Below are 24,553 nucleotides of genomic sequence, written 5' to 3'. Positions count from 1 at the left end.
TCTAGAGAATGTTTGAAATTGTTTTTAATTCATGACAAAAAACATCACAAAAAACTAAATGTAGGAAACAAAAAATAAAGGGATATTTACTTGCGACCCATACAAATGTGTCCGCGACCCACAAATGGGGTCCCGACCCAGTGTTTGGGAACCACTGTACTATAGAGGATCTGGTAGAGCCCTGGGGGACCCCGATCAACTAAATATATAGGGTTTAAGAGGTTATTCGTTGTATTGTGTGTGTATTGGAGGAAGAGAGGAGCCGCAGCATGCAGCATGCCATCTGGAACAACATGAAGCCATGGAGTGCCAGGAAGACTGGGAGATGATGATGTAAGGGACCAGACGGTACTTTGCCCTTCTCTTCACATACTGTAGGAACACTGGATGGAGCCTTTTGGAACAGTGGCCCTCAACCAGGCAATTCTGACCACCCAGTGGGTCGTGTAATTATTTTGGGGGCTTGCAGGATACTTTTAGCAGATATGAGATCAAATCAAACATTATGGAGACTATGGAGATACTGTGTACCGATTTGCATGATTTTCGGACAAAATCTGAAGGAGTAATATAAAGAAAACTGTTTACAAAAGTCGTCCTCCTGGTGGCGCTATAAAAGGCAGATGTGAAGAATGCAGGGCATATGTTTTTCCTTGGCCTCTAGGGAGGTTGTGTGCAAAGTTTCACACAGATCGGTTTAGTTATAAGTAAACAGAGTTCCTTTCCTCCATAGAGAGCATATTAATAGGTAGACGAAGCAAACTTAAAGAGGGGCCAAAGGCCCACTGTTCAGTAGACTTTCTTTTTAAAAATCCATTGTTGTAACATGGGTAGGTAAAGAGTAAAAACGGCTAAAGATCTAGCCAAGATCTAGCCATGTTGCAATTTCATCTTTGCCTAGTCATGTTACAATAAAGGCAAAAAAGGATCCCTTTAAGTTCGCCTCATCTATCCATTTACATAATCTCTACGGAGGAAAGGAACTTCAACTCGTTTCCTAAATCAAACGAAACGTGTATTGGTAAAAGAAAATGTATTTGAAATGTTACATTAACAACATTCACCTGTTGCAACACATTAGTGCTACATGGAATCGCATCGTGTTATTTTGAGCGTCACAAGCTGAAAAGCAACGGAAATGAGTTGGAAGAATGTGCCTTGACAAATCTGAATGCTAAAACTGTTCATGATGTTTAATGGTTTGTATGCACAGCTATCAGCCTGGAATAAACTGAGGTGGACATAAATCCTTACATTATTTAGATACTATATCTCTGGTTCTGGAAAGTCCTTGTGCAGTGGTAAACGTCTTTATGGATAATGTCCGAAGAGTGCAAACTGACTGTGGAAAGTGGACTGGCTAAGTAATCAATTAGCAGGTGTGGGTTATTCAACAGGTGTGGGGAATTTGCCAAATCAAGCTTAGGCTGGGGTTGCCATGGCAATCAATGGCTCATTTGGGCCACGGCCAGAGGCTTTTCCTGGCGGTTCTGGACAACCGCCTATCCGACCGACTCGGCGCCGGGCACTGTATGAGTGCCCGAGATATGTGTAGAAGTACGTACATACAGCGATTCCTTGCATATATTGTAAGATGCATTCCTATTTCCCGTTCCACACTCAAACCCTCTATATTTTTACTCTGTACTTGGTCTGTTCCTTTTCCCCCCTCAACATCAAATCTCTTCACCGAAATTAGACAATCTACAAGCTCAAGTTGCATCACATTGTGAACTTGTAGATCAGCCATTTTCGGCGTTTGTTACCCCCAGAATAGGGATGCTAGGGTTCATGTGGTTAAAAAGAGTAAGTGCCTCATGCAGACTGACCTCCATGGTGTGTGTCTTTCCTGAAGCGGTCTGACCGTAGGCAAAGATGGTCCCGTTGTATCCTCCCAGAACATCTAGGAACAACACACACAATCTGCATTCAGCAATCTCATCTCATAACTTTACCATTTTATTTCATCCATCAAGTTGATCGAATCATTATTAAGAGTAAAAAAAATAAACTTGACAATGACCTTATTGTTTCTGTGTATTAATAACCCAGTGGTTCTCAGAAATGTTAATGTCAAGGACTCCCATAACTCTGAGAGTGTACAAATGGAACCAAATGGACCATTGAGAACCACTGACATACGTACTGTAGATGCTTTTGTTACAGGCAGTATACAGTTAGTTGTTCTTCTTACCTTTGACGATGGGCTTGGCACAGGCATCGTAGACCTGCTCCTGCTCGGTGTTGGGAGGCAGGACCCGGTCGAACACGTAGGGCTTTCCCTGCAGACAACAAAAAACACATTATGGTCACATTACAGGTCCTCATCAGGCTCTGGAACACTCCCAAACTCCTGTAACTAAACAGCTCAAAGTGAACAGCTATAGAGACACACGGGGACTACAAAATTCACGCCCACTTTTGAGACAGCGCCGCTACTCGAGGTCCGTTAGAACGATGAACTGCAGCTGCCAATGCATTCCCTATGAGAGGATATGAGAGTTAGCCTACTTTTAAAATTATCCTGCATTAACTGAAGACGATATTGATTTAAATAAAAATATGTTTCCAAATGTATGGAGTGTCTTTGTCAACATATCTTCTTGTTTTCTTAATAGTTGATGTGTTTCACATTTAATTTGCCACTTTAACGAGTTACCCATAATGCTAACACAGCAGAGGGTAGACAGCAGACGGGCATTTCAGTGACATCACTGTCTTTACGAGTGCCGAGCGCCGACCAGTGGCGTACCCACTGTAGAGGCAGGAGAGGCGGTCGCCTGCCCAACTAAGATCTCGCCTCCCCTAAAAAAAAAATAATAACCCGAAAATGTGTCATAGCGTGCTTAATGTCCTCAAAGTCACGCATCCAACAAGCTTTGAACTGAGCAGATTGGACCTTCTGTTCCAGAGATAATGACCAAAACCTATTGAAAACGGCCACTTTCGCCAGTTTTCTGGCTATTGAAAACCTCAAGGGATGCGTCCGTGACGTATATACCATGTGATCACTTAAACTCTAGATCTCCGATGCTAGCGATTTTGACATACTGATGGAGTATATTATAGTATATTGTGGGTAGTATATCGAGTTGAAAGATATGGGACATTAAAAAGGACAAATTAAACAAATGGGACAGATTATTAGAACACAAAAAAAATCGCTACAGCCTCAGTAGTTAACCAGTGAAATGACGGTATTTTACAATGCCTCTCATAGAGATTGCATTGAGAGCTGCAGTTCATCGTTCTAACGGACCCCGAGTGTCAAAAGTGGGCGTGGATTTGTAGGCCTTCCGCTTCCGGCCGTGTGTCTCTATAAGACAGTAGGCTACTTACAGAGTAGGCCTGGGCTGAAAACATATCAAAACCGATATCTAGACCCAATTATAATCTGGTATGGGGTGGGCGATTGTTGTGGTATGGGGGTGGGGGTATGAAGGTGCTTTTGGGCAGGACGGGGCCCATGTATGAATACAGACACGGTCTGCAGGAAAGGCTGACATTATAACAGTTCAACCCAAGACCTAACTTATGCGCCGTTGAACAATGGTGTTGCGCGCCCAAAACGGCCGAGAATAGCAGACCTACAGTACAAGCTCATAATGCATCGCAAAAGCTAATGTTATATTATCTCAAATCTTAGTGTTTAGGCAATTATATGGGGGCCCATTGCAATATCCTTGAGGCCCACCAGTGGACCCGGGCCCACAGGTTGAAAAGCGCTGCTTTAACTGACTTGTTGCCGTAACCGGATTATCATTAATGAGCTTGTAGATCGTCTATTCTCGGCACTCGACACCGCCGGTCAACGAAGTATGAATAACAGACTTAACTCAACATCACGGTCTACTCTGGTTTGGGTTACAAACTACTGAAAAGTGTTTTATTGAGAATTCATGATTAGCATCTCCATGTTTGAGTCAAATTTGGCTACACAAATATTACATTGTGGGAGAGAGACATTTTTCAGGATTGGGGTGTGTGTGTGTGTGGGGGGGGGGGGGTCAAGTATTACTGAATATGAATGTGTGAGTGTTGACTGCTGACTGCACGCATTTTCCCCAAGAAAATGTCTCTTATTGTATTCTGGGTGAATGAGCCTTCATGTTGCAGAGTGCATGCTATTTCATCTCAGTCTCAGGAATAATTCCGACACAAACACGATCATGAACTGGATTTTTCTTTTTTTCTGTAGCTGTGCATTACCATAGAGCAGAACGAATACTTAATGAAAAAAATAAACTGAATTCCCTGTTCAAATGCATCTCTCCCCTCAATTTGATTCAGACCACATCCAGTAAGAAGCAGTGGACAGAATACAGAATGATCGCTGGTCGCAGCATGGTGCAAGACAAAATAAGGAACAGTTAACCACTTAAACCCTATATGGTTGACTGGAGTCCCTCAGGGCTCTATACTACTGTCTTTTCTGTTTTCTGTTATTATGGGGAAAGCTTTCGCTAAAAACAGCTTTCGCAGATCGACCTGCTAGCTCGACCTGCTAGCTTGTGTTGACCTGCTGTTTTCTGCTAAAGCTCTCCCCTAAAGTCTGCACACACAGCTGTAGCTCTGAAAAAAAGTCATAAATCAAATCATACGTTTATATTTAGTTCATAATCACAACATTTTTGGCCTTACAACCTGGCCTTCATCATCACCTGATGAAGTGAACTTCTTTTCGGAGCTACAGCTGATGTGCATACGTTTTTTCTTTTCTTCCCAGCTAAACCATGCCTTCCCCTGGGGGTTGGCGAGACAGCATTTCAGAATGTTTAAAGAGATGGAGCGTGTCAAAGCATGACATATGAGCTAACACCCAGCCCAAAACAACCACACAGTCCCCACGCAGCATGCGGGGCGGCAGTGCCCGGCCACCGCTGCCCGTCAGGGGACTCTGTTGTGGCATGTGTTCCCTCACCACAGTCCACCATGGACAAACCACTGTGAGTGTGACATAATTTAACAGTTGAAATATCAAGATATGCGATTCTGCCTGACTACAATAGACATAATTATTATTTACTTTTAGAAATAAGAATTGCACCACATTCAAAAGAAAAAAATATACATATATGCATTCAAGCATGCCTCAGTAAAACAAGGGTTACTAATAAAGACGATGCTTGGAGTACAGTAGTGCATGTGAAAATGTTCACACCCAGCATGAAGAAAGCAGTGCCTCGTGCCCAGGTGTTACAAATACTGCCAATTAAAGATTAGGCCAGCTGCTGCTGTCTCTCTCCCTCTCTCTTAATTTGCAGTTTTTGTGTTGCAATTAGTTTCAGCTTATGGCGTAAACGTACATACACACATACAAACACACGCACGCACACACGCACACGCACACACACACACACACACACACACACACACACACACACATATACAGGATACACACAAAACAAAGTCAGATGTAGAAGTGGGCTAGCACCGCTTAAAACGCCAGCAGCCACCAGTGCAGATTGAACAGTACAGGTTGGTGCTGAGTGGAGAGACCTGCTAACCCATATCACACTAACAGTACAGGTTGGTGCTGAGTGGAGAGACCCCCTACACCCCCTGAATATAAGGAAGAGTCATCGTTGAAGATGGAATGAATTGTGTCATTTGTTTTCACTCATCTTTCCTGAATCACTGCTTTGTTAATTGTCTTATGAGGCTGAATTCCCCTTAATTAAAGACAGACAGACAGACAGACAGACAGACAGACAGACAGACAGACAGACTTCAGTACTCAAGATAGATTTTTCTCCAATATGCACAGTATTGGGTGTTGTTATTGTTACTAATATTCCCAACATCTAATTTCTGTTAAATCTCATTACAATCTAAGCAGTAAGCACGCACCCGCACCCGCACACACACACACACACACACACACACACACACACACACACACACACACACACACACAGGCAGCAGTGGGTGGGTGGGTGGGTGTGGTGGTCATCATATGCTTACTGCAGCACTTCTATAGTAGCTTCCAACACGCGTACACGCATGTGCGTGTGCGCAGTGAGGCATTGAATAACATTCCCAGATCCGGAAATAGTCCATTACGTACCATGGTACCCTCGATCCCCTTCTGCATGTATAGAAACCACACATCACAGCAGCACCATAAAACATTTATGATGCGTAGCTCTCGCTTCCCAAACAATTCTCCACAAGCCTTTGTTCTCCCACTGTGATGTTGATTTGGTACAAAAAAAGATGATTTGTAGACCTGTCACAGTTACTACATAACCGCCTAATCGCAGTTATTTGAGATAATCACAATCATTTTTGCATAATCGTCATGTTTCCATAATTCCATGTTGAAAACGTGTCATACATTTTCAAACATTGTAAGCTTGTAGATCGGTTATTTCCACAAGAAAACATCAAAGTATAAAAACGATTAAATGTGGCCTATTTTGTAATAGTACATTAATTATTTTTGAATATTGACTACCGGTCATTGTCAGTCATTTCTTTGTACATTTCAGTTATTTGTCATATCTGCTCTGTGCATTTTGCGTTTACAAAATCTAAAAGACAAACAGAATTGTGATTTATATTTTTGTGTTCCCATGTGCCAATACTACCAAAGACACAATTAAATCGTGAATCAAAATCATTTGTGTGACAATTCATTGGCATCCGTCAGTCTCGAGAGACTATGGAGTCGCGCTCTGGATAGGGGTTCTAGTTCTACTGCTTTTGGTCGTCAAGTAAAACTGCATAATCAGTGGCAGCCCTAGTGATTAGCGATCAATAGGAAAAGAGACACAGTGTAAAAAAAAACAAAGACCTTGCATCCAGTATTCTATACTAGTAGTTGTTTTAACCCATTAAAACCAGGGAAAGCATTTTTTTTTTTCTTTGGCTATTAAAAAAAGAGAGCAGATCTACTAAATCGTGAAAAAGTGTGCAAATCTTTGAATATATATATATTTTTAGTGACTCAGATCATATTGCTTCTGGGGATTCTACAAATGTCTTCTAAATCCTAACAGTTTTTTGAAAAAAACGTATGTTGCTTTTTCATGTCAAGGACCTCCCAAAATGATATGTATTTGGCCGCCGACCCCCATCTGATAATATGTTGTTCCAGGAACCCCCAGAAGCAAAGATTTGAATTACAAATGTTCACTTTAAAAATATATATATATTCAAAGATTTGCACAAAGTTTCACGATTTTAAAAAAATAACAGATCTACAAGCTCATACTGCGGCACTTTGTGCCACGCTATGAGCTTGTATATCTGCTATTTTTGAATAGCCAAAGAAATAAAAAAAATGACACAGATGCGTTCCCGTTGCTAAAGGATTAAGGGAAAGGGGGAGGTTGGCTGTCCTCCTTCAGCTCTGCATGTCTTTGTTGTGGACAGCTCTCTGACAGCATGGGGGACGTACTCTCTACCAGAAGCTTTTATAGCATGAGAGCAGAGGGGGTTCAAGGATTCCAAACGGGGGGGGCGGGGTATGTGATGTGTGCACTGTATGTATAGGTGAGAGAATGACAGGGCAGAGCGCGGACGTGCAGAGAATGTTAAAGCGGAACGGGCTGAAATTTCTAAAAGGCAAAAAAGAATCGTGACACAGAGTAACATCTGTGTAACCACTTAGACCATTATTTTATACTTTGGCTATAAAATTATACAGCCTTCGGGGTACGGCATGGAAAGGGCATTTGCATGTGTTTCTCACACCATAGTAAATGCTGCATTCAAGGTCTGGAGAGAGGGCACTTTTTTTTCAGACGGGTAAAAGGGCAGGGGGGCTCGAGTCCCCTTTCATGTCTCTATGTGGGCACGTGCCTGGGGCTGAGTGAGAAAGAGATTATTTGCTGAAGAGAGAGAGAAAGACAGACAGACAGACAGACAGACAGACAGACAGACAGACAGACAGAGACTGAAAGAGAGACAGAGAGAAGCAGACAGATAGAGTGTCAGAGAGACAGACATGTTTTTTACAGACTATACTAGTCACCACGGAAACAGCATCCTGCCGGGTGAGGCCTGCTCTGATTGGCTGTCGGCGGCCTCCAGGTGTCCCTTGGCAAATCAAAAGGCGATAGAAAAATGATTGCTGTTGATTTAAGCCCCTATATCTTTCTCTCTCTCACGCTTTCTACCAGCGGGTCTCAAAGTGGGGTCCCCCAGGGGTCCTTGAAGGGGTTCCCCTGCAAAATTAGTTAATTTAGCATCAAATCAGTTTAACCACTTTAACCCGTATCTACACTGGCCATTTGAAGATGGCAGATGATGCGTTGTGTGAGCTTGTAGATCAGCTACTAGATAATATGTTTTGAAACATTTTAACAACACAAATCTTGTATGGGGGTCCCTCACACAACATCATTTTCAGATGGGGGTCCGCGGCCAAATACATACTAATTTGGGGGTCCTTGACATGGGAAATGTTTGCGAACCACTGGGGTAAAGGGATATTTCACTTTCAAACATGTTTGGGGTAGTTTTAACGTCTACTCAGACTTTTGTACCCCAGACAGTTTTTAGGCTGCAGGATTCAGTATTTTGATATTTGCCTCAATGCAACAATGAAAGCTGAATCAACACTAAACTGAACCTAAAATCCACCAGCATAAACTGTGACATACAGTATGTCACATATCGTAGCAGAAGTAGCAAGTACAAGCGCCGCGTTTCGAGCTTGTAGATCTGCTACCTTTGCTGCCTTTGTGTGACACTGTAGTATGATCAAGTAGGGCGTTCATTTATGAAAAAAACACAAAAAGTTAAAATACGGAGATAAGAGGTTTCTGCCTGACAGTAACGATATGTAATGTTACATTGGTTACAGATCACACACAATCACATACGATGCTAATGTAGTGTTCACAGTTATATGGACATGACCTCTGTACTTGAAAAAACAAAACAAATGCAAACATTTGTGTGTAACTTAACAATACAACATCTAACCAATCCTCTGAGTAATATATAACACACACACACACACACACACACACACACACACACACACACACACACGCACACACGCACACACACGCACACACGCACACACGCACACAGTCTAAATGCCATGTTGGTCCTCTCAATTATTGATGCAGTGTCCCTTGGGACAGCCCAGGCCGGTGGTAGAGTGCCTGATGTTCCAAACCCTGTGGAAAGATGCAGGCACGATTACATCAACACATCCTCACCACACACGCACACGAACACACGCGCACACACACACACACACACACACACACACACACACACACACACACACACACACACACACACACCAGCCTGGTGGAGGAGAACATCTACACCACCGTAGGCCTATACTGTCTTCTGCACATCCGCTGTTCTAATACCACCAAGGTTTGATATGTGAAAAGGAGGGGGGGACAATCTCTCTTAGCCACTTGCCCTATTTAGAGTGAGACACGCCCACAGGCACAACACCAGAGGGAGCTCCACTGATCTCATTCCCCCCAGATTTGGCACAAACATAGGGGATGAATTCATTCTACTATTATGCTGCCAAAATGTGGAATGACCGCAGCTATCAAGAAGTGTGACTCCTTCCCTATATACCCTCCTTCATAACCACCATAAAAGAGCACCTAGACAAGGTAAATGGTGCATTTACATATTGCTTTACATAGATTGTGCATTACATTCACACACACATTCACACACCCATGGCAGAGGAACCATGCAAGGCACCAACCTGCTCATCAGGAGCAATTAGGGGTTCAGCGTCTTGCTTAAGGACACTTCGACACCAACTCTGGGGGAGCCCGGGATCGAACGGGGAACCTCACGGTTGCCATTCGGCCGCTCTACCGGCCACTCCACCCCTGAGGCACTGCCGCTCACCAAGGCTTCTACCTTGCCAATATAAATTACCTGTTTTTCTGTAAATATACTTTTACTGCTCCTAGTATTGATGATTTTGTATGGTATGTCTTTGTCTTGATGAATTGAATATATTGTCTAACTGTACCTCTGTACTTTTTTGTGTGTGTGTCAACGTTTCCCTCTGGTTTCCCTCCACCCATGTACCTCATTGTTTGCATCACACCACAGGGCTTGTTACAGAAACCATGTCACACATTTTGAACGGCTGCTATCTATGCCTATAAAAGGCTTGACATAGCACGCCACAACAGAATAGTTGATCTCATAACAAAGGACATATCTAAACATCTTACACTGTCTGTGAGAATGTACAGTACAAACATTCCTGTGTCAAACCTTCCATGTTTCAACTCTGTACTGAAAATCCTGAAATCTTTGCACTTCTCTCTGCTAATACACCAGATGTTGTTCTTGTCAATGTTGTTGCACCTTTGACTCTATAACTTAGAGGAAGCTTTTATGACCAAAGTCATTAACTACCAGCCGCTCCTCCATACCATCACAGAGCTAGGCAAGGTTATAGGTGCAATCTACTTGTTTTCATCTTTGGCAGCCCAGGACATGTACATAGGTTGGGTTGTAAGAGGCTTACAACAACTTGGGATGCCAAAAAAAAGCAGCAAAACGGCTTGCAAAATGCTGTGCAATCACTTTTATTGGTAACCGCCAAATATGGCGAAGACGCTGTTACTTGTACCCCTGAGGGGTGTTTGGGTATTTGTCCAAGATTTGCTGACTGTACATTTTTTACAGCACTGTGTAAATATTTGTCCTCGTATTGTATCTCTTATGTGGACATAAATAAATGATTAAATGTGTGCGTGCGTGCATGCATGCTTGTGCCCGTGGCATTTCAAATAGCTGATAGGAATTCTGTTCAGTGTCTGTCTGTCTGTCTGTCTGTCTGCTCCCCCACCAATCATGTCTACAGCCTTCAGCCTCCATCGTCATGGAGACAGAATTACCCAGGAGACCCTGCAGCGCCGCACCGTTCTGCCCCTTTGAAGCAAGTGAACGTTCAATGAAACCACACGCGCACACACATCTAACAAAAATACTCTCACACTCACACTGTAACACAAATAGCCATGAAGCTGCACTTGTTGAACGTAAAACAAACTGTAAATAATCTTCTCCCCAAGAACAACAACACTGTGTCAATATTTAATGATTTTGCTATTTATGCCTGAAACATGAATCGTACTACTCTCCAAATAACAACTCGTATATTTCAGAAAATAATTTCAAATTATTACACCCTATATATAATATAATTCATGTGCCTGTTCTTTTGTTGATAAGCGTAGCGTCCACATTCTTACTGTAACGTTTTGCCAAATGATCCCAAAGAAATTTGTGGAGAAATCACCTGCCATTTTTTTTTTGTTCCTGCCGACCGCTGTTGAGTCGACAATTAGAATCAATTAGTTCTGGAGACAATTTAAAGGCAATATGGAGGACGTGTCTGTTTCTCTGGCTTGGGGGGGGGGCGGGTGGGAGGGGGGGTCCTACAAACCAAACCCACCCCCCACCCATATGTCATCACCCCCCCCCCCCTCTTCATGGACCATGGTGACACAAAACCTAATCAAGGCCCATCTGTGGCGTTGGTGTGGAATAGGGCTTCATGTTGACATAAAGCAGGGACGACAGCTACACAGCACATGTGATAAGGATCGGACAACACCGTAATGGGTCAGGCTTTGATACGGAATGTATGTCTCCTGTTAAATATTTCACAGATAATTTATTTAATCCCCCCTTTTTTCTTTTTTACTGAAAGCTGAAAATCAATTTGGCACTGCAGCTGAACCCCCACGTAACAGCTTGGAGGGGGAGGCGTTTTGGATATTGGCAATACAGATCCTGTGGAATTGTTCACATTCACTGGCTCCCCGTGCGTCAAAGAATTGATTTCAAAATACTAATGTTGGTTTATAAAGCTTTGAATGGTTCAGGGGCCAAAATACATTTCTGATCTTGTGCGATATAATGAACCATCCAGATCTCTCAGGTCATCTGGGAAAGGCCTGCTACAACCAAAAAAAGCAGCAGAGAAAGAAGCAGCATTTAGTTTTTATGCACCACATATCTGCAACAAACTCCCAGAAAACTGCTGCCACTCTTATTTATTTTAACCCATTAAGACCTGACTTTCCGATTTCGATTCTAAAAATGTCTTCTAAATCCTAACAGTTTTCTGAAAAACACATGTTTCTGTATCAGTGGTTCTCAAACTTTTTTCATGTCAAGGACCCCCAAAATTATATGTACTTGGCCACGGACCCCCATCGCAAAAATATGTTTGATTTGATTTAAAGATGTTCGCTTGAAAAAATATATATCTTCAAAGATTTGCAAAAATGTTCAAGCGCGGCACTGACGAGCTTGTATATCTGATATTTTTGAATACCCAAAGTATAAAATAATGGTTATAGCTCAAATCTAAAATGACACAGATGCGTTCCTGGATTGAATGGGTTAAAAACACAACTAAAGACCTTTCTGTTCGCCGCGGCCTTTGGTTGGCCTTTGTTACTTTTTGTATTCTTTATTTTTCTTTCTCTTCTGCACTGTAATTGTATCTGTTATTTTTTACTCCTTTTGTTTTATGCATCCTAATGTCGTTGTATATTTGCGTTTCCTTTGCTTGATGTTCTTAAGCACGTTGAATTGCCTTGTTACAAATAAAACTGCCTTGCCTTGCCTTGCCTTGCCTTACATATAGTATTCCCCATTTTCGTCTGAAGAATTTCCACTCGCCACTGCTTGGTAATACTGTTGTGTGGGGCCTTTAAAATGTATGCGCATGTAATGAGCCTCTTTGTGGATTGGTGACTGGCTTTAAAATGTCACTCGTGCCGGCAAATCAATAAAAGCTTGGGATAAAAGCCAAGCGTCCGGAACCTTAGAGGATTTGCATTACACACACAGCAAAGAATAGCACATCAACCCACTGAAACACAACCTCGACACCTGATGGGACAAACCCCTGAGCTGAAGGACAATCATTTCATGTACAACCAGTACAGTTACTGTATTCTGAAATGAATGAATAATGTTTAAAAGTCATCTCTCGCACCTCCCTTCACCGTGACAGATTACGCACAAATCATGTGGTCTGTGTGGATTTAAGCGCTGATCACCACCGTTGCCAGATTTTGCGAGAGAAACAAGCAACCAGGTCTATGAAAACAAAGCCCAAAAGAAGCAACTATTGGCCACATGAGCACTTTAACCCTATATACTGTACATCAGCTATTTGAAAATAGCTGATCTACAAGCTCATGACGAGTCGCATCGCGGAACGTTGTGAGCTTGTAGATCAGCCATTTTCAAAAACAAAAATATTTTTGCAAGATTTTAATAACACAAATCTTGTATGGGGGTCCCTAGCACAAAACAAAATATTTCCAGATGCGGGTACGCAGACAAATACATCATTAATTTGGGAAGTCTGAGATTTTACAGAAAAACAAGCCCAAAGTCGCTTATAATAAGCAGACCTGGCAACACTGCTGATCACTGCCCCCACACCCTCCACTCAGCTCACAAAGACCAGGTTTCCACAGGTCGTGACCCCATTCATTATTCAACAGTTCCATAATGAGCAGAATTCAGTTAAATGACGCTGCACATGATAATACATGTGCATACTTATTAAAACACTGGAGCTGACAGATCTGCCCTGTGGCCTCCTCCAAATGCATGGGATGGGGGTTCAGTCAATAGGCTCTGAACAATACCACACAATGTTTAGTAAAATAACAGCAATTATTGAATGCATGAATGAAGCAGATTATTCTGTTTTAAGTGGGTTGTGGCCATCAAGACGTGGTGCCAGACAATTGTATAGTGCATAGTGGTGTGGCATCTAGGAGGTAATGTGCAGCATGCACACAATAAATGTCATCCATATAATCAATTTGTTGTTTTTGCTGCACACACACGCGCACGCTCACACTCACGCACACACACACAGACTTTGTTCCTTTCTGATATTCTGTGATACAAACGAACAAGGTTCCACAAGCAGTGACAATCAAGGTTTGACCTTCACAAGAATCAAATGGTACATGTTCCATAATACAATCACTGTGTTTTTGCTGCACGTACACACACGCACACGCACGCACGCACGCACGCACACACGCACACACGCACACACACACGCACACACACACACACACACACACACACACAGTGCTCTCTATCTAATCCCTCAAAGACATATTTTCTATTTGCATGAAAACATATTTCTAACAGAATGGGTAACAGACTGTGCTCCATCAAAGGTTATATCATGTGTATTGTCCATATTACTGTCCACACACTGTGTGTTGTGTTCTCCAGGCCAACAGATAGACCTGTAGGATGACACAGTGCAGCCAAATCACATATTGATCACCTGAAGCCTAGCGAACATCAGGCAAACATAGGTGACCTACAAGCTCCCAACGTGTCGTGGGTTTCAGCGGGTTTCAGTCATTTCCATTTTTGCGGGCTGTAAACTATTTGCATCAGACAGCTAGAGTACAGCCACATGGAGGCTAGTGGGCTGTAAACTATTTGCATCAGACAGCTAGAGTACAGCCACATGGAGGCTAGTGGTGGGGAAAGTACTCAATTGTTTTACTTAAGAAAAGGTATCAATACTGCAATGTAAAAGTACTCTGTTAAGTAAAAGTCCGGAATACAAAATTTACTTGAGTAAAAGTACAAAAGTATTGGTATCAAAATGTACTTAAAGTACCAAAAGTAAAAGTACTAAAATGTTTGAAAATAGCCGATCTACAAGCTCACAACGTGTCGCATTTCAAATGGCCTCGGTATTAAATAGGGCTGAACTGGTTAATGTATGTTTTATAATGTAATAAATGTATATCTGCAAAGTAACTTGTAACTAAAGTTTTCAAATAATTGTAGTGGAGTAAAAGTACAATATTTGCCTCTGAGATGCAGTGGAGCAGAAGTAAAAGTACTGAACATTGGAAATACTCCAGTAAAGTCAAAGTACCTGAAAATTGTACTTGAGTAAATGTACTTAGTTACTTTACACCACTGATGGAGGCCTATAGGCTTCATGAGGCACAGATATATATGCACATATGTGTGAACAGACCCTGCTCGCCAGCAGCATGGTGCCTTTAGGGAAGGGAGGGCTGCTGGGTGCAGACGGAGGAGGAAGGCTGGGGGCTGAGCTCTGGGACAGAGTCAGCGCTACGGAATCCCTCCCTGCATACATGAATCCATTAAGACCGGGAACGCATCTGTGTCATGTTTAGATTTCTTTGGGCTATTTATTTTTGAAAAATCATGAAAATGTGTGAAAATCTTTGAATATATATTTTTTTAAGCGAACATTTGTAACTCAAATCTTTGCTTCCGGGGGATTCTACAAATATCTTCTAAATCCTAACAGTTTAAAAAAAAAAAAAATTCTTGCTATAATATCAGTGGTTCTCAAACTTTTTCATGTCAAGGACCCCCATCACAAAATATTTTGTTCCAGGGACCCCCAAGAAGCAAACAATATTCGCTTTGAAAAAGAATATATTCAAAGATTTGCACACATTTTCACAATTAAAAAAAAAAACTGATCTACAAGCTCGTAGATCTGCTATTTTTGAAAAGCCAAAGAAATCTAAAATGACACAGATGCTGTCCCGGTCCTAATGGATTAACCACTTACGGCCTATAGATTTCATAGTACGACGATAGCGGAAATAGTCACATTGGCTAAAACATTAACGTTTTTCGCCTGTCCAAATTAGGGATGCAGGGTTTACCCCAGACAATGAAGTCTCCCAACAACACATGTTCTGCTTTCTGCGTAATAGGTCAATGCGATAGGGCTGTACAATTAAACAAAAGTAATAGTGATTTTTATGTTTCACTATTATGTAAATCCCCAAACAAATTCAAATTCATCTTATTTGAGCAGCTTTTGCACCTTGCCCTCGTCTCCTCACCATTACACAAGGGGTTAACAAGCAGAACATTGTACATACATGCCATCTCCCCATCCATCAGGCTCATGGAGGCACAATGACATCACAGAGGTCAGTATTTGACCAAAGCTACGGCACAGATAAGCTCAATGAGCAACACGTCTTCACGCTAAATGTCAGTATTAATATTCATGATCAATAATATTGTGAATACGGCCCGAACGGTTGGCGTGGCGTTCCGGGTACCTATAGGCTTCAATGTAGCCTGACAGTGCATCGCGGGTTCGAGACCCGTTCCCGACGATCTTTGCTGCATGTCTCTCCCCATTTCTCTCCCCCTGTTTTCTGTCTGTCTCTACTGTTATACTATAAAGGCCAAAAAGCTGCCCAAAAAATATCTTTAATAATGTTGTGATTACAAAATTAACCTTAATTAATCTTATACATGCTGTCAGTGACTACAGACGATCACTGACATGCTGTCAGTGACTACAGACGATCACTGACATGCTGTCAGTGTCTACAGAAGTGCAGATTGCGTTAGTCTCGAGAGCCAGACTAGTTGTCTCCCACAATGTTCTAATGCTTCCGTCATACAGTGTGGACTGTAGAGCAACGGAAGCTCTGAAAATGATCAGACGATAAAGCGGATGTGACACCTCCTCCCCGCCTCCGTTTCACCTTTACAGTCACGCAAATTTGTCCTAAAATTAAAAATAATACAACATCTAAGCATGCTCAGATGATTGCTGCTTAGCAGAAATGGAAATTCTAAAATAAAATGTAAAGATATTTAATATATATTATGAAATATATATATTTTCGTGAACGGAAATGACGAACAGATGCCACCTTATTGTCTCGGCTTTCGGGATGTGTAGTTCCAGACTCTATAAAGCATTCGGATATTGTGGAATAGTTGCCTGGCTACGCAAGACTACAAATGCGTAGACATGATGTCCTTGTAAAAATCCTCATGACTGATTCGACAAGCAAGCAGTATCCTCTCCCAACACCCCCGCCCCCTATGCCCCCTTTTTTCCCATTACCGGCGAGAAACGATGCTTATTTAGGCTAGCTGAACCTCAGTCAACCAGCTGCCCTTTATCTTCTCTTAAAACCAGATCCTGCGATTTCCACATGAATTACAGCCCAGTCGATTTGGGGGGCCGTTCCTCATGGATTTAGATGTCTTTCAATGAGAACAAAGTCAGAGGCGTAAATGGTTCCATTTAGGCTGAGCAGAGCCTCTCCAACAATACTAGTCAGATGTTTGTTAATGTTGTACCTGCCTGTCAATTGATAAGAGACTATTATGTACAAATGTATGTGTAGTCGTCAGGTTGAGTCAGAGAGTAGCATTATCGAGGATGAGGTTCTAACCAACCCCGATCGTTTCAGAAAAAAATAAAGGGTGGCAAAAGAGTGACCACTTAAGCCCTATTTCAAAAATAGCTAAAATAGCTGATCTATAAGCTCACAAGACGGCGCGATGTGGCGTGTTGTGTGTTATGTTTTGCTATAAACTAATATGTATATCGTCTCTGTCGGGTTGATATGTCCAAAACGGTTTCAGGATTCAAATGTAAAAGTTGCAAAAATAGCAGATCTACAAGCTCAAAACATCTTCTACTGATCTGCTACTTTTTATGCTTTTGTGTGACGCTGTAGTATGATCAAGTAGGGCGTTCATTTACGAAAAAAACTGAAAAACTTAAAATATGGAGATAAGAGGTTTATGCAACGAACAAAATGCATTTTTGAAAATGTTCGTCTATAATGCCATGCCCAAAATATAGGGACACCAGGTTGAAATGAATGTATGGTTGCAGATACAAAAACAGGTGTGTCACATGTCAGCATGAAGGTGAAGGATGGGCATGCATTGAGATGCAGTCAGCAGTCTCAGCAAAAAATGTTCAGAGGTGGAGAAATATACATAAAATAACTGAATTTGAGGTTAAAGGTCAACACTAGGGGGTGGTAATTGCCATCCTCTGGGAACCCAGATGACGCACCTGCCTTTGATGAGTTGTATGAGATTTTCATCAAATAGTCTTAATATTTGTTTTAGTTTTTCAATTTTTTTACTTGTATATATGTACCATTATCTGTATTGTCTATTTTACCTGCAAAAGACTTCTTTTTCTTTAAGAGTCTTGAATAATGTAATGAAATGAACTGAAATAAAAGGGCCTGGTGAAAATGTTACAGTGCCCCCCATAGTAGGCCTATATATACAATGACTGACATAAAATGACAATAGGTGTACCATGGACTGCAGGTAACCACCACTAAGCCCTATTGTGTGCATACACAATACAAATAGCCTATCTACAAGCTTACAACGCGTCACATCGCTATGCTTTGTAAAGCTTGGCTATTTTCATGTCATTTTTGTCTCCGTCAGGCCGAAAGGCATGGCGAGAGAGTATGTTTTGCCCCCTGTCCGTCCGTCCGTGTGTGTGTGTGTCCGTCCGTGTGTGTGTGTGTGTGGGGGTGTGTGTGTGTGTGTGTGTCCGTCCTGTCTGTGTGTTAGCAGCTAATCTCCGGCACCGTTGGCCCGGTCGCTCCGAAACTGTGCACACACACTCCCTGGATGCCAATTCAGAACCTCTGCCCTCACATGGGCCTGTTATAGCCCCATTTTTCTACACTACTCCTACAGATTTTATCCAAACCTCATGCAAATCGGTACACAGTATCTCTATAGTCATGTGATCAACACGAATCTGTCTGATTTCCCATATCCCATCCTCATTGCCTATGGTTGGCTTCCAAAGTTTGCAAGATTGGTCCGTTTTGAACAAAAAGTCTCAAACTATGCACGCAGCTTGCGATTTCCGTGAATTTTCACACGCACATTCCCACTAGGCAGAGGAAGAAATACCACCCTTTTAACATTGGCCTGTTATAGCGCCACCAGCAGGTCTAATTTAGACCTGCTGCTGCAGAAAAACAATTTTTTGGAACAAAATGCCTCAAAGTGTCTGATTGCCGTGAAAGACCTAAGAATAAATGGCACCCTTTTCACATTGGCCTATTATAGCACCACCAGGAGGCCAGAATAACGTACCTGACCTGGCGGAGACCTGTGCTCCGAGGAGCACAGGTTTTTCTAGTTTTCATTTCATTTTCAAATCTTCTGAAAATGTTTACCTATGATGACATTTGCCTGAAATAGGGATGCAAGGTTGAAAGTGGTTATAGATGAGAGCCAAGAAGTGTGAGCAGGCTCTAGCACTGGGTCAGGTGACTGGCAGTGGTGTAAAGTAACTAAGTACATTTACTCAAGTACTGTACTTAAGTAACATTTTGAGGTATTTTTTTTACTTTGCTGGAGTATTTCCAATTTTCTGTACTTTTACTTCTACTCCACTACATCTCAGAGGCAAATATTATAGTTTTACCCCACTACAATTATTTGAAAACTTTAGTTACTAGTTACTTTGTAGATTTGTATTATTATTACAAAACATACATTAACCACTTCAGCCCTATATACATTTTGGCCATTGAAAATAGCCGATCTACAAGCTCACAATGTGTGAGCTTGTAGATCGGCTATTTTCAAAGGATTTTTATATATTTTATACATTTGAAAACTTGTGAAACGGGATATTCTGCATAATTTAAAATTAACTTTCTACTTTTGGTACGTTAAAGGTAGGGTAAGTGATTTGCAATTATTCAAATAATTGCAAAATGGGTCTATGTTCTGATAGTGCTCGTTACTATAGAGTGTCCTGTCCATATAAGGAGTCTCCATGTCTCTCCAGCTCTTTATAAAACAGAAAATGCATTTTCGTTTCAGTTTCAGTTTCATTTCCAATTTTATCCAATCAGGATATAGATTAAACAAGTGAAATTGGAAGTGATGACACTAAGAAATGAGCAGGCAAAATTGGAACTGAAACACTATAAAAATGAAGCTTAAAATGGGTACTTTCTCCTGACTGGCTGAGATTTTGACACCTACCAGAAAATGTATTTTCTGTTTATTAAAGAGCTGGAGAGACGGGGAGACTCCTGTTACTGAACAAACACTCTATAGCAATGATTACTATCAGAATATAGTGCTTTAACCTTTTAACAAAATACTTTTTGTTTTAACCCAAAAATATCACTTACCCTACCTTTAAGTACATTTTGATATTGAGTATTTCTACATTGCACTATTGATACTTTGACTTAAGTAAAACATTTGTGTACTTTTTCCACCACTGGTGACCGGTCAGTTCAACTCAACAGTGTGCAGATTGTATGGAGCTTGCTGCAGGATCTACAACATGTTGGATCCTGATCACATTACTACAGAAATAGACAGAGGCTCACAAAATGCCACGATGCAATGCGTTCTGAGCTTGTAGATCTGCTATTTTTGCTATATCAATCATAAACTTTCCCAGAAATGAAATGTATGTATTTAATTCAGTCTGACCAGAAGCAGAGATAAAAACACATCTCCTCCGGCCATAAGAATGAATAACCAGGGGGGGTGGGGGGGGGATATCAACAGCAGAGGCATATAAACAACTACAGTATGAACAACACCCTCCTATTTGCATACATAATGATGCAATTCTCTTGTAAGTGAAGAAAACTAATTAACCCATTAAGGCCTGAGGTTCTGATTCCACAAAATATCTTCTAAATCCTATTACATTATTTTTTTAAACCTATGTTGCTACAATATCAGTGGTTCACAAACCTTTTCATGTCAAAGACCCCCAAATTGTATTTGGCCGTGGACTCCCCCATCTCAAAACATTGTGTTCCAGGGACCCCCCTGAAGCAAAGATTTGAGTTACAAATGCTCGCTTTAAAAATATATATATTCAAAGATTTGCACACATTTTCACGATTTTTCAAAAATAGCAGATCTACAAGCTCATAGCTCATGAGCTTGTATATCTGATATTTTTGAACAGCCAAAGAAATCTTAAACTGACACAGATGCGTTTCCGGTCTTAATGGGTTAAATGGGAAAAAAACAATATTTGAAATGCCCATGACTCGTTTCTTTTGGCAATAAGCCCAGAGATAGTCATAATTTGCAGGAGGAAGCCTTATAGCTACTGGAAGATAAAGGATAGGGAGACAAAAAGAATAATAATGTGATAATTAGCTAAATCATTAGCAGTGAAGGCCTGTTGACACTGATGATTCACAGAAGCCTGTTCCTTATCAGAACACAGGAAATGAACTGAGACTGAGGGGAGCCTCCTCTGACAAATATAATGGCTTTAACTTTCCGTGTTCATTTCCATTGTGAGTATTTGAGTATAGTTAGTGACTATACTCAAATACTCAAAATGAAAATGACTATACTATAGTCATGATGAACTAATACTCAAATTGGAAGCAAAGCAGCCAGACAAAAAAAAAAGAGACAATGGGAAAAATAACAGATGTGAATGTGATGAGATGTTTCACATTTCAACACTGGTCACAACCATAGAAATGTTTGTAAACATCAAGTGTGGGGCCATAAATAGTTACAAGCTTAGACTTAGAATTAAATAAAATTATAAAAACCTATTGACTACAAAAATAAAATAATTAAAGGTAGGGTAAGTGATTCACTTTGGTTAAAATAAGTGTTAAATAGCTTTATATTCTGATAGTACTCATAGAGTGTTTGTTCAGTAAAAGGAGTCTCCATGTCTCTCCAGCTCTTTATTAAACAGAAAATGCATTTTCAGTGCTCTCTCCTGATTGGCTTAAATGTTGTCACCTACCTGAACATGTACTATATTGTGTTTACTAAAGAGCTGGAGAGACCCCTGTGACCGAACAAACGCTCTGTAGCAATGATTACTACCAGAATATAGTACTTTAATCTTTTAACAACAAAACGTTTTACAAAAAAAATATCACTTACCCTACCTTTAAGGCCTCAAATATGATGCAAATTCTCAAATCTATTCACATTGTGTCCATAGTTGTTTCATCTTCTCAGACAGACAGGTGACAACCTATTGTGTGATGGATGGATGGATGGATGGATGGACAGACAGACAGAGGGATGGATGGATATAGATCCGTAGTAGAGTTATGCAAACCCATACTGTGGCCTACATGAGAAATAAATAAAACAAAAATATATATATTTTAAAAAATCACACATTTGTTTTCTTACTCACCGTTACGACCACGGTGTCCTCGCCCTTGAACTTGGGTATATATTTGTCTCCTCTGTTGATCTCGGACTGGTTGAGGGGCCTGAACCTGCACATCACCTTAACACCACACTCTGCAGCATCCACCATGGTGTCAGTAATGGAGAAAGCAGCTTTAACTTTTATCTTATACTTCTCTCTCACTTCTCGTGCTTTTTCTGCCCTTCCAACAGCAGCAGCAGCATTAACTCCTGCACGGATCCATGTCTGATCGAAGAGGATATATATAATTCCCAAAGCGGCTACTATTACCCCTTAAAAATGAATTAAATTGGGGGGTAAAGCTGCGATGAACGAACAAATACGTTGACACGCTGATAACGCCTAAAAATCGGCTGGTCCGTGTGGTCTGATCTTATCTCCTCTTCCGCAGCGCTGTTCTTCAGCACCTTCTCTAGGACCAGTTGCCTGCCAGTCGGTTTCCCAGCACTGATGATGATGATGATGATGATGCAGGTCCAGCTCACATCCCATCACTGGGAGGGACGCGCCGTCGCACTGTGATTGGCTCGTTCAGTTGATTCTGGATCACGTGGTTTGGGGGTGCACGGTGGTAGCCGGAAAACTCGCCCCAAAACATGCTCACCCCCATTTTTTTTTTCGCGGACCCCTCGAAAAAGCGGTTCTTGTATTCTTGTATTTGTTTTACTGAGGTAAAGGTTAGGGTTAAGGTTAGGTTTAGGCTAGCCCTGAAACATGACTGTCATGGTATGACAGTCATGTTTCAGGGTTAGGTTTAGGCAGTTTTACTGAGGTTAAGTTTAGAAATAAGGTTAGGTTGTTTAGGCATATTTTTACTGAGGTTATGATCGGGAATACCTCATTTTGCCCCGGGGGCGGGCGATTGTGTTTTTGGGCGAGCGTTTTGGTATTCTTCATGATTGGACAGAAAGGAATTGTGGGAGGATCTAGTCAAACCCTCGATTTGATAATTTTCAGTCAGACTATCTTCATATTAAGCCTAATTGGTCTTCACTTTACTCATTAGGCCTATGAGATGGCAGCAATTCTGTCTACTCACTCACTCAGTCAGTCAGTCAGTCTGTCTCTCAGAGCAGAGGAAGGCTGTGGAGTGTGGACAGTTCAGAAACCTGCCTACCAGTGAAATACTGTCATGGTATTTATTTTCTTAAAAACTTAAAAACCTCTTTTAAAAAAATGTTTTCTATTGTGATACCAGGAAATTAAAAGTATTTGAGTTCCAGTATCGACATCGATTCTAAATCACCACAGGCAGGTAGCTGTTGTAGGGAGGCTATAACAGAGCTGTGATATCATCATAGCCATCTCTTGGATTAGGTCCAGATGACTAACAGCTATATTTTGCATTAACTGCAGACGGTAGATGGATTTCTGTCTGAGACAGGAACAGATAGTTGCTAAACAAGATCAATCAAAGAAGAGGGGCATATGATGCCAAGGTGCAAGTTGGACTAAGTGTTTCAAAGCCTTGTAATGGATGGCATGGGATATTACTTCCCTCGATACTTGTAAGAAAACAGAGATGTTTTAAATAGAAGGGTCATCTGCTGCCTTATATTGTCTAGTCGTGCATAGCCAGGCAACCATAGAGCTACTTATATATATCTGGGGAAATCTCAATTCATTAGGGGGCTAAAACGACAAGATCTGCAAACAAACCTCTGCTTTGAAAGCCAATCCTGATACCGTCCCAATATGAGGGTCTGCCCTAAAGTCTTTGGGTTGGGTCTAAAGTGTTTTTTTTTTCTTTTCTTACATTTTTCTGCATTATTTTGTTTTCCAGTTTAGCCCATTCACTGAATTTTGATTTCACTATCCGAATCAGTAGGTGGAAACCTCATTGTCTGTCTATGTGAGACAAGATAGTGTCCATCTGTTCCATAGCATAAGTGAAGAATACCTCACAATACTAGAGGATGGACTGACAACCAAATGTAGACTACACCCTCTGGCGGTTACAAATAAACATCATGAACTACTTAGATCTAGAATCTTTCTCAGTCAAAGTCATAATCCCCAGTAATTTCTTTAGAATCTAGAAAATGGAGAGTGTAGGATATAAGATGAATGTTTTTTAAGACAAATGTGGTCTGTCAAAATCTTGGCCATGGCCTCAATACAGTTGGCCCCAGTAACTTGCATTCCACGTCTGACTCTAGACAGTAGAATACGCCACCTGCTGCTACGAGCCTGAAATTACAACTACGTGCACTCACACCCACAGCTCTGCAGGCAAGACTAACATTATGTCACTGTCAATACATGTAATGCCATGTCCTATAATGTGAACGTCTGTTTAGTATGGTTGGACAGCATAGCCTATATTGGATGAACTTAGTCAGTGGTCTAAAGTAACTACGTAAGTACTGTACATGTACTTATGTAGTTACTGTACGCAAGTACTGTACTGAAGTGCAATTGAGGTATCGTTTTACTTTCTTCAGTATTTGCAAATAATATCAATACTTCTACTCCACTACATCTCAAAGGAAAATATTGTACTTTTTACTCCACTACAATTATATGAAAACTCTAGTTTCTAGTTACTGTGTA

General features: G+C 41.2%; 2 protein-coding genes across 2 annotated transcripts in view; one reads left to right on the top strand and one right to left on the bottom strand.

Annotated features, from left to right (window-relative positions):
- The window catches only part of kif5c (kinesin family member 5C), a gene marked incomplete at both ends in the record, with an annotated part of 106,541 nt that extends 84,433 nt beyond the window's left edge, over positions 1-22,108 (bottom strand). Inside the window, 3 exons of the mRNA XM_080412269.1 lie at positions 1,830-1,903; positions 2,195-2,282; positions 21,983-22,108. Of these exons, the coding sequence (XP_080268395.1) occupies positions 1,830-1,903; positions 2,195-2,282; positions 21,983-22,108 (288 nt within the window). The remainder of the gene's footprint in view (positions 1-1,829; positions 1,904-2,194; positions 2,283-21,982) is intronic.
- The window catches only part of LOC308073623 (rho-related GTP-binding protein RhoE-like), a 528,647-nt gene that overhangs the window by 501,943 nt on the left and 2,151 nt on the right, over positions 1-24,553 (top strand). The gene's annotated exons all lie outside the window — the stretch shown is intronic.

The sequence above is a fragment of the Gymnoscopelus braueri genome, assembly GCF_963280865.1.
Source record: "Gymnoscopelus braueri genome assembly, chromosome: 18".
Taxonomy (NCBI): Eukaryota; Metazoa; Chordata; class Actinopteri; order Myctophiformes; family Myctophidae; genus Gymnoscopelus; species Gymnoscopelus braueri.
The sequence above is the reverse complement of the archived record's forward strand: the minus strand, read 5'-3'. Positions and strand labels throughout refer to the sequence as shown.